Below are 11770 nucleotides of genomic sequence, written 5' to 3' on the forward strand. Positions count from 1 at the left end.
TAATGTGAAACTTTCCCAAAACTACCCCACGACTATGACCTACTGTAACCAACTCATGTCAGGTCGCTGGTGTGTAAAGTGCTGCTTCATCGACGGGTCACCGGCGGTAAGAACCGGTGGACTTGAGGCGGGCAGCCCTCACGTTTGCTCCGCCGTTGAGCAGCACTGTTCGGCCCCTGCGGTATAATTGATAAGACTGGGTGTGAATGGCTGCTCTCGCGCAGCCAATGGCTGAGCACCGGATGCGAGATATCCGCTGCAACAACAAGCGCTCTGTTCCCCCTTCAGCTTGACGCCATTTACAGCCCAAATCCCGACCTCCTCTCCGGAAAGAGAAAAAAAAAACATTCACACACGAGAAAAAAAAAAAGTACTCTCAAACCCTCAGAGCCGTGCGGATAAAACACACCGAATTTGTCGCTCCTTTCTCTCCCTTTTCCTCCTCCTCCTCCTCCTCCTTCTGCAGGAAAAGTGGAGTGAAGCGAAGTTTACACTGCGGCGGTGATTGTTTGAAGTTGTTCGCCTGTTTTAACGCCTCGTGCTCTTGCGCCAAACATGGGATTTACGTCTCAGCGCTGCCTTTCATGAGAATGCGCCCCGGCTGGAAACTGTCTGAATGGATTTTACCGACGGCTCTCCAGACTTGAGTTGTTCATGTGTGGAATAAACTCTCCCGCAAATTGGATTTATTTCACCTAAACGGGGGCTAAAGTGTCGAAAGCACGGTAAGTCCTTCCTTTTCTTTACACACAAAGTGAAACAATGCGCATGTCTCAGCTGAAGCTGTCATTAACATGCGAAAAAGTTTTTGACCTAGTTTTTTAGCTAGCATGTGTAGCCTCCTTTAGATTACTATGTGCTTTAACGTTACTTATGGCCTAATGTTGTGCTTTGAACGGAAAGGGCTGGCGGGTTCTTAATTTCATTTCATGCATCTTAAATGAGCTCGAGGCTGAGTTTATTGTCTTATCTTCTCCGGCTGCTGGTGTTCGCTCGTATGTGCATTCATGCAGCCCTGTTCTTACCCCCCATGCACACAGCATGGACTGTTCTTGCGATATGAACCCGCTGCACGCGCTGTCTGCCTTATCGGACGTGCATCAGAAACAATGACTCACTGTGTTTCTAAATTTAACCCAAGAATCAGTGCGATCCTTGTCATCAATTGTGTCTTTCATAGTCCTAACCTGTCATCTTTAGGAGCAGATGCCACCAGTTTGCGCCAGTTTACTTCCGTCGCCCCCCCACTGTGGCCAACAAGGCTCGCACACAGGGCCCCTGTAAGTGGATGAGGGGGCCCCACGTCCCACCCACTAACAGGTTAACATTTGAGTGTGCCTGCAAGCCCTTCATTTGGAGCAAAAGGGCTCATAAATCCTAAAGAACCCTCGTGCGTGCTCACCCTTGAAGGCATCACTCACACTTTACATGGACTCTTTCATGCCCCCCCCCCCCCCCCCCCCCCCCCTCCCTCCCAAACGCTTTTTTTCATCTTGTCACTCATCTTCTTTTGAAGAGTGTCACAATGTGAAGCGCATTAGAATGGGGAAGGTTGCTGCAGGCCGTCTGTCATGCAACAAACAGAAGCCTTCCTGTGTTGTCATTGAAAGGAGGAACCTCACAGCCCTGAAGATGCCATTTGAAAGCTAATTAGCACAAGGAAGGAGAATTAAGGCCACCACTGTCAGTTTCTTTACTTTGGTGTGATGTGTTGGTGAAAACAACTGTGCATTTGAATATGTTAGCATATTGACCTGTCACTCTGCATTTGTCTAATACGTACTCTCCCCATACAATGAAGGGGTGACATTATAACTGATCTGGGGCCATATCGGTCTTCAGAAAAGTGCCCTTTTGATCATCAACATACACAACCTCTGAGAACGGAAAGAGATATAATAATGTAGAACATTGTAAAGCCGTTTGACACTTTGTAATTAAGTATAAGCACATGTGGCCCAAAGATAATTCAGATGTCACGTTTGGTCTGAATGTAATTTGCTTTTGGACCGTTGGCCGAAATAATCAGTTTATATTCTTGAATAAAAAGAAATAATAAAGAAAGAAATGCCTTTCACAGCCAAACCTAAATATATTAAGTTTTATATTCATTCTAGTTTAACAAGTGCATTTTTTTTTTTAGTTATTCAATGATCTAAATAGTGAACAGGTCAATTTTCTTTTTCTTATTTAGAAAGTATTTAGCGGCATTTTAAGCCTTTGTTGCAGACAGTGGAGAGATGACCGAGACGCAACAAAGGAACCCGGCCGGACTCGAGCCGCGGACGTTGTAGTTCATGGTTGATGTCTTAAGCTACAGGAGTTCCTAACGGATAAACCCTCTGTCCATCGACGCGTTGATCATTTCCTCTGAATGGTCATCAGTCGGTCATTGTCGTGTCGTGGGTGTGGGGGAACAGGAAGTTTGCCCAAAGCACTGGCAGGGAATCTAAATTCAGTAATAAAAATCAGTTGGTAATCATGACGCCTGGATCTGCAACTTGAATCGGCTTTTAGTGAACAAACGTTTTGAACCTCGATGTTTTTTATTTGATAGAATCCACAGACATAACTGCAGTCCCGTAGAGCCGCTCTGACACCAACCATGTAATCCACCGCTTCCATCTCTCTCCCCGACACTGTCGTTTGTGCGTTGGGCCTCATTTCCATAGTGGTGCTCGTACAGATATCGGTTATGATTTGCATGGCAACATTTGCATGGTTTGCCACGGACGGATATAAACTGTCTGTTTCTGTTGCAGGACTTCAGATGTGTCCCATGCCAGCCAGAGTGACCCTTCAGTCCCGAGATGGATTCCACAAGTCAGAACGACAGCGACGGGGGAGGAGGACGCCACGGGCGGTCGCCGCCATCGGCCGGCTCGCCGGTCACACCGCATGACGAAGGGCGACCGCAACCACGGCCTACGCTCAACTTAGACGGTCCGCCGGATCCCGGGTTGACCAACAGGCAGCTGGCCCATACTCCAGCGGTGCTATCTCTGGATCAGATCAGGATAAGTGGGAGTAGTAATGAGTACACAGAAGGGCCCACAGTCGCCCAGAAGTCTCCAGCTGCTCCGCATAGGCAACAGAAGAGTGACTTGGTTTCATCACCGGTTTCAAGGACCAGCGGGCAGCACGAGACTCCGGAAGAGGGGCCTAATAATCTCCGTAACCTGAATTCATTGACTGAAAATGGAAACACAAACACTTCCATCTCCTCCAGGGAGGGTGCGCTGCGGTCATCCAGCCCAGAGGACTCCCAGAGCAGCATCAGGACCAGCGTGGGGAGCACTTCTTCAGGCCAGAGGCTCCTCAGCAGCCCGGCCGGTAGCAACCAGATAATCAGAACCCAGCCGAAACGCGCAGAGCTAAATTCAGAAGAGCTGAAGCCCCTGAACCGCGAGTCCAGGACCGTGTTGGCCGTGCACGGCAGCGCAGGCTGTCAAAATCCAGGCATACACACCAGGAAGTGCGAGGACTGCGGTCGATGCCGCTGCCCAGAGTGCAGTCGCCCGCGGGTGCTCCCCTCCTGCTGGACGTGCGGCCGCCGGTGCGTGTGCTCGGTGCAGAGCGCGGTGGAGTACGGCACGTGCGTCTGCTGCGTCAAGGGGCTCTTCTACCACTGCTCCAGCGACGACGAGGACACGTGCGCCGACAAGCCCTTCTCGTGCAGGCAGTCGCACTGCTGCGTCCGCTGGGCCACCGTGTCGCTCCTCGCCCTGTTCTTCCCCTGTCTCCTGTGCTACCTCCCGGCTAAAGGATGCGTCGCCGTGTGCCAATGCTGCTATGACCGAGTCAAGCGGCCCGGCTGCCGGTGCAAGAGCACGGCCCCGATCCACTGTGAGGATGTTGGCAAGCCGACGTAGACGAGGTGGCGGCGTCTGTGTTGAAACGCAGGACGGGAAGACTTCACGTTGACTGAACTGCTAGACGGCCCTGTAGTTCTGTAGTTGAAGGGTTTGATTAGAGAGCTAATGATGCTTGAGTTTTTGTGTTTTCCACGTAGATCCTCACACCTGACAGATCTGGGCAGAGACACGGTCACGGTTTGCCTTCAGTTGTCAACTTTTCAAGGCTGGTTGACAAAAATATGACCGCAAAAGGAGGTGCAGTCACTCGCCCTAGCGTTATGAGTCTCAGTTGAACGGTAAACCAAAATAAGCGCTTCACGTGATGAAAGGTATGAAGACACATTCAATACTGGTTTGTCCTGAAAAGTCAATTTCTTCACTCAAGTGCCCAGATGTTGTGTTGTTGCTATGAGAGTCCAAACGGATAGCCCTTTTTTTAACATTTAATACAACTTATATGCTAAGAACAGACTCCTATTACTAACTGTATGTAAAGTAGTCAATGCAAAGGGTATGTACATTAGAAAATGAGTTTGACAGATGTTTTATTTTTGTACATATAATAATACTTCAACTGTGAAAAGTTTTCTGCCATACCAGAGGCACCTTGATAAATCCACATTTCTCTGAATCAGTCGACTTCATTCACACGATGTTTGTACGTTCACTGGAATGTATATCAATCATTTAATTTACAAAGGAAAGATCTTATCCCTTCTACTTGTAAATTGTACAGTGACCATATATGAGAAATTTATTTTCTAATTCCAACATTGCTTAGTGTAAAGTTAAAAAAAATATATATTTATTTGAAGGTTTATTATTTTATAATGAAAAATATTTATTTTGAGAAAGCATTGTTCGTGTGTCGCCTCCTCGTCTGTAGTCGCTGCAGCTTTGTGAGGTGACCTGTAGGAGTGTCAAAGCTGGATGAATAGTTCACTATGAATTAGAAAACAAATATATTAACGTTTGAAATTAAACAACCTTGAAGTCTGACGGAGTATTTCTTCCTGTTTTTCTTTCCTCATTGTCTTGTGTTCTCTCTAAAACGTGTGCGATGGGGAATATGATAGATATGACGTATCCATGATGTGTTCTTGCACCACCATCTGAACCTGTGTCGGTGCCGGTTGTGTCGCCACACTTTTTCCAGATGGTTTAAGCCAGACGTAAGCACAGCTTTTGGACTTTGTTTTTAATTGAACCTCTGCACGAACATCTCGCGTAGAGCTATCATCACGCCCGCTCTGCAGCACAATCGCTCCGCCGTGTTTACGGAGATCAAGCGAGGACGCGTTGCCGATCTCCGTGGGCCCTCAAGAAAAACCATCTGGCTCCGGTAAAGCCATGTGTACAGGAATGTGCTCATGTGCACATCCGTTTGCATGCACTCCAAAAAAATCCCTTTTGTTAATGATTCAAATTTGCTTTATCGCTTCTTTTTTGTCTTATAAATCCAGCTCCTCACCTATTTTATTTTTGCAAATATGCGTTCACACGAGCCTGCTGTTACACTCTGGCTTCTAGTTCCATTTCATACACGTTCCCCGGTACCCTGCAGATACTAGGCCCTCTTTATCAAAGGTTTGTTCAGAAATTCCTTGGTCTTGAATGTCCCTGCAGGCGAAACATAAGCCCCTGACACTTGTTGACAGCATACGGACGTGTTTGCAGCACGGTATGCATTCAGAGCCGTGATTGACACGCTGAGACCCAACCTGCGCTCACTTGTTTGTTATTCATCCCCAGCCTTTGACTGACTGACGGGGGGGCGGCAAGGGGGGGGGGGATGCTTTACATAATTATCAACTTTCACCTATTTTTGCAGCGTCGTTGGAGGAGGACGTGGAAACAACGGGCGGAATCCCATTAGAGACAGAAAGGGGAGAGTTGATCTCATGTTTTAGTTTTTATTTAAGGCCTCCTCTCTCCCTCCATTGTCTCAGCCTGTGAATGAAGAGGGAAGGGGCGGGGGGGTTGTTAGGAAGAGGGGACCGCAAAGGGTTAAAAGCATCACTTTGAATGACAAAGACCTAACAGTTTACCCCCGTATTCAGCCCGGCATGCATTCATCCTGTTTTCAATAGTCGGGGGGTCATTTTGGCTCCCCAGCGCTCCTCTCAGCTACCTGCTCCTACTTGGTATTCCCAGAGGGAGATGGTCTTGTTGGGGTTTGCGGGGGGGGGGGCAGGCAATCAGTTAGATGTTTTGAAGAAGAATGAGCTGTTAGAACATGCGGTATATTTTCAAAAATACATTTTCTCTCACACACTTCATCCAGAGCAGCGTTTTCCTCTTTAATGCTACAACTTTGGTCTCTTTTCTTCAAGTGTGCATCACAGCAGCAGACAGAATGAAGTCCATACGGGCTCTCGTAGGACTTCCTCGGGTCATTTCAGTTCCTCTGTGCTTGTTTTGGACCCGAGACAGTTTCTTGGCAGCATTCTGTGCATCGCTCTCAGGAAAAGTGTAACTTTACATCCAGAAGAAGAAGACGGCGCCTTGGACTGATCTTAAATCAGGAATAGCTTTTATAATCTACTAGAAATATAATGCGTGCACAGACTTATTCGACTAATGAACGGACAAAAAAAAATGGCTGAGAATTAGTGCAGGAAAGGACACAAACAAGATACATGGAGCCCCAGCAGTCCCAGTGATTTGGCAGCAGAGAGTAGCAGCAGGAGGGGGGAGGGGGGGAGGCCCCTGAACGGCCCTCTTTGTTGGTTTTAGCCGGTGTGGCCCCCGCGGCTCACGGCGGCTGTGGGGCAGAGCGGCCCATTCACCCTGCTCACCAAGGCAGATCGCAGCACAGGAAGGAAGCGGGGCTATTCTTCATGGACGCATTGTCTGTCTGTCTGACGGCCAGGCTTAAGCAATCAAACAGCACTGAGGGGGGGAGGGGGGGGAGGGAGGGAGGAAACGCAGGGTGGTGAGGGAGATGTGTGCCACCCTGTGAAAGCATGACAACTGTTAGAAATATCCAGATTATAAAGGAATGAAATGTGCAGCATGTAATTAGACGCACTCGTCGTGATGCTTGTACCCCGGTGCCTCTTGCTTGTTTTAAGCCTCATGTCCCGCTTAGTAGTTAAAGTTAATGCATCATAATTTATAAATGCATAACTCATAATGTAGTACTAAAATACAATAAAAGTCTTTTACATTTTGAAATTCTCGACTATACTAGTGCTTGAAAAGTACTATAAATATACCCTTTCTCTTTTTGTATTATATTTGTATATTATTTAGTTAAACTTGTAATTATTAAGAATAAATATTTCTTTTCTTTTTCTGCAGTGTTCTAATGGGAGCGTCATTCTTTGGCGCAGACACACAAAGTTTGAAAACACGAGCTGCATTATAGTTTATATAAAAGTTACTTTCTCCACTTCTGTGACTCCGAATGTGAAATACAGTAAGTTCACTGAAAAGTGTTTTATCGTCATTTAACATACATTTAACTTAAGAACAATCATCAAAGCGAATGTTCTTTCTTCTTTGTTGGTAAATCATCTTCCGGAAAGTGCATGGACTTTGCCACTGTGGTTCATCATGTCTGACAGCGACGACTTTGACTGGAGAGGATGCATTCAGTGCTTTTAGAACAGGGTCCCGAGAGATGGGCCCAAGATGTTTCATCTCGAGCTTTTCTAATCGCTCGTATTGGTTGCAGGAGAGTCAGTAGAGCACATGAACACGGTGGCAAAGAGAGGCCACAGAACGTAGGAGTACAAGAGAAAAAAGCACCGTACTCTTCTCTACCGGTGAAAAACCATTTCTCAGAAGCTGAACTTTTCTTTCTGGTTTTCCGACGTGGGCGGCGAGAGATGCACACATCTCAAAGCTGAAGCACACACACCCCCCACCACCACCACCACCACTGACTGTGGTTTTACTTTCCATTCACTTTGTCCTCTGCTACTCTCACTATGAATTAAATCAAATTACATATTTATTTTTAAACAGTTTTATTCCAGATTATGGTAAAAGTGACAACCGACACTGCTGCATAGTGTCAAATCCCGAGCGCTACAACGTCTTAAACGTTCTGTTATAATACCATTTTTGCCCTTTTTTGCAGTTTCATATTCACTTTTTATTACAAACAAGTTCACCTCTGCACCTTTTTAGGAGAGCGCACAGCTTGGCGAGATGAATTACGGGGCCTGCAGTTAAAGAATATGGTCTGCAACCCCCCAGTTCAGTCTCAGCGACTGTCAGGCCTTAAAGGAGGAAGATTACGGCCGCCGGGAAGGTGAAGAGAGCAAACACAGGGAGCAGGAGAGACACCACAGAGTATATCCGTCATATAAGTTTAGTGAGGGTGAAGAGATGGAGGGGGTGTGTGTGTGTGTGTGCGGCATAAAAGGCTGCAGATAAGCCTTTGCACATGTTGAAAAAGGTCTAAAAAGTGGCCCTGTGGGTGTGCGCTAATGTTCATATATATGAATGTGTGTTCCTGCACACGTGTGTGTGTGTGTGTGTGTGTGTGTGTGTGTGTTTCTGTCGGCACAATGGGGTCCCTCACCCAGACAATGAAGCCCGACTGGAGGCCTAAGTCTAATAGCAGCACTTAACTCCAATCCACCACAGGAAGTTGGCTCATCTGCACGCGTACACACACACACACACACACACACACACACACACACACACACACACACACACACACACACACACACACACACACACACACACACACACACACACACACACACACACACACACACACACACACACACACACACACACACACACACACACACACACACGGAGTCGGTCCGCCGCTGACAGCCAGTGGATATTTGTTGGCGACACCGTGGCTGCAGGGCTCTTTGCAGCTTAGCGGCCAATTGTTGTTCCCCCAGATACACACTCACACACACTCACACACACACTAAGAGCTTAGAGCTTCAGTTGTTATCCTGAAAGGCAATCCTGATCCCTCCGCTACACAGTAGGACAGACGCACATAAAAAGAGGAATTAGTGCGGTCTGACAGCTCACTATACCACATTGCATTTAGTGTGTGTGATGGTGGCAATTATGTGTGTGTGTGTGTGTGTTTTGGGAGGGTGCGTGCACATGTGGATGCATGAGTGTAATCACCGTCAGACTGAGAGTTAAAGTTCTATGACGAGAATAGAGGCTGTTTAGCTCACATAGCTTCAGCCGGTTCAGTCGACAAACAGTTTAGCAGACAAATGCCTATTTACTCATCAAGCAGACATGGAGCGCCGTTAGCACTCAGTAGCATTAGCATTGCTCATGGCCACCTGATGAGCTTTAATCCAACACACTCCATTGAGCCCTAAGAGCATTGTCTAGCTCCTTCAAATATTGATAAGTGTGATTGAATGCAGGTCAAAGGACACGTAAAGGGGTCTCAGGTTGAATCTCTCCGGGACCCGAAAAACAAATCAATTAACGGTGAAAAGGTTGAGAGCTGCTGGTTAAATATTATATATTATAGCTTTAGCTACCGTTTACCGTTCTGTTGATACATTCTCACTAATATGCAACAGGCAAATATATTTCCATATTTGAGTATTTCTTGTCTTTTTCCAGACACATTTGCAAGCCAGCTTCTCCTTTTCCCAGGTGCCCCGTTCACCTCGGTGACATCATGTAAACCTCCACCTGAATAGTGTCATTGAGAACCCGGATGGAATTATTCAAATTACAGCAGGAGGAAGGAGGGCGAGGACATTTGGAAGTCAAATCTACGCTGACGTGCTGTGATAAAGCAGACTACACACTCGGCTCTGAAGAAGAGGACGATTTAAAGTGTTAACTGACCATGGTGTCAGTGAGCACACACACAGGAATCACCGGGCTGACGTCACCACGTCTCCATTGTCGTCCTTCCGTAGCGAGCTGGAGGGTTGTGCGAGGGGAGGGAGTGCGATGGTGTGGAACAAAGAAGATATGATCAACTCGTGTGCCATTCGGCTCCATTAAAAAGCGATTCGCCCTTTCTATCGCTCAAACATAATGATGCGCCGGGTGTGTCGCGGAGGCTCAAAGACTGTAACTAAGACGAGCTGCACTCATCTGCGATGTGACGTTAAGTGTGAAACACTGAAACACAGCTGAGACCTCCAGGCATGTGTTAGTATTTCATAGTGAGAAAGACGCAGGCGTCCTTTTTTTCTTTGAATGGTTTTGTTTTGACAGTGAAGTCTGTGGGAAAGCCGGGATATTACCTGCTGGCCATGTTAAACACAATCATTGTGGGCTGTGATCCCGATATTTTCAAAGTATAACTGGTCCCTGGGGTAAAGCTGCATGGTTAGCAGGGTTGCTTTTCAAACTCAGATAATTCCGTTTCTTTCCCACAAACAGAAAGCTTGATAGAGTGGACAAGATTGTGCATTATATCCAGATGTTGGCAGCCTTCTGGTTAAGTCTGAGCGTATCCAGTGTTGGATCAGCTTCACAATCAGTGAAGGTGAACTGTGGCTTCATTCTGTTGCTTTTGTTACTCCAAATGACTCATTATTTACACGAGTTAACCACAAAATGCGTGCGTGCACACGTTGCACAAACACCTCTGCTCTGTTTGGAACCCACTTCTTCTATTATTATATGAAAGCCGATTATTTCTTATAAGAAAAGGGAAAGTTATGTTCTAGTGTGCTTCCAGCTTCAAACCCAAGGCCAACCTTTTGCATTCCCGATGCTCCCTCTGTTGCAGGAAATTGATCTCTTGAGTCTGTCAGGCAGCTATGAGACGGCCGCGAGCCTTGGGGGTCTCGTTACCGCTCACAGGTGCAGCACGCTGACAAGCCCACGATGACAGCCCGGCCCAGCCAAGGTGTGTGTGTGTGTGTGTGTGTGTCTATAACGTGAACATGAGAGCGCTTGTATGTGCGTTTCCCCGGCCCGAAGACAGAAATTTGTCAATGGCTGCAGAGATTGTGGCATACCTGGGATTCCTCTAGATTCCACACATTCAGTGACATGACAGAGGGGCATATATACGAGAGGGCCAAAGCCATCCACTCTCAAACGGGCACAGGTGCAATGTTTCACAAGATAAAGGCTCCTCTGTTTGGCCTTACAGCCATGATACATGGAGAATATTTAGAGGCAGCAGGGGAAGCTTTGGGATGCTGATGTGCAAGAAGAACAAAATTAGAATGGATAACACTGGAATCAAAACACCTGAAATCACCACATAACAGAAATGAATCAATTCACAGGCTGAGTTAAGAGGTAGAAAGATTCAGTGTCTGCAGTTGTAACTCTATATAATACTCTATTACTCCGTACATTACTCTTCACTGTGACTCCTTACATTACTCAGTGACGGTGAGAAGTAGGGTCCTTTTCTCATAGACTTCTATACAACCTACAATTTGCTTCCCTTTTCAGAACCTTGCCAGTAGTCGACAGGGCCTCTCCTCAAAGCTGGTCCTCAGATGTCACTCAACCGATCATGGGAAGCATCCACCCAGTGGCTCCAAGCTCAGATGCTAATTACGCTAATATGTGCGCATAAAGGGTTTTATCCTCTTTTGACAAATGGAAAAAAACGGCTGCAGTATAGTTATAACTCAACAAAAAGTGAGGAGAATTTAAATTTGAGTTTGACTTTAATGTGTAATAGGTCTTGGAAATGTTCCATAATGAGTCTCTTGTAATGCTGAAGTGCATTTTGTCCTGGTAAAGTCAGTAAGTACGTGTTTACAGAACTTACCGTGCGTTCCATCTCTGATTCGCCGGAGGCCACTAGACAGAGATTGCCTCATTGCCGGGACCCCAAAGTTAGAGAAAACATGCCGCACACTTAACATGTCATTTCACTGTGAGGCGTCTTAAGAAGTAGCGCTGCAGCTGGCCCCGAGCCAAAAACAACAGAATTCCTTCAGCTCGGAATGCCTGCTTGATTAATATAGAAAACA

At 46.7% G+C, this 11770-nt stretch overlaps 1 protein-coding gene across 1 annotated transcript; it reads left to right on the forward strand.

Moving 5' to 3' along the window:
- The first annotated feature begins 368 nt into the window (after window positions 1-368).
- Window positions 369-4838, forward strand: spry2 (sprouty RTK signaling antagonist 2). The gene is made up of 2 exons (XM_079185334.1): window positions 369-725; window positions 2763-4838. The coding sequence occupies exon 2, from the start codon at window positions 2811-2813 to the stop codon at window positions 3870-3872; it is 1062 nt and encodes a 353-aa protein (XP_079041460.1). The 5' UTR covers window positions 369-725; window positions 2763-2810; the 3' UTR covers window positions 3873-4838.
- The last annotated feature ends 6932 nt before the right edge of the window (window positions 4839-11770 follow it).

The sequence above is a fragment of the Pholis gunnellus genome, assembly GCF_910591455.1.
Source record: "Pholis gunnellus genome assembly, chromosome: 24".
Lineage (NCBI taxonomy): Eukaryota > Metazoa > Chordata > Actinopteri > Perciformes > Pholidae > Pholis > Pholis gunnellus.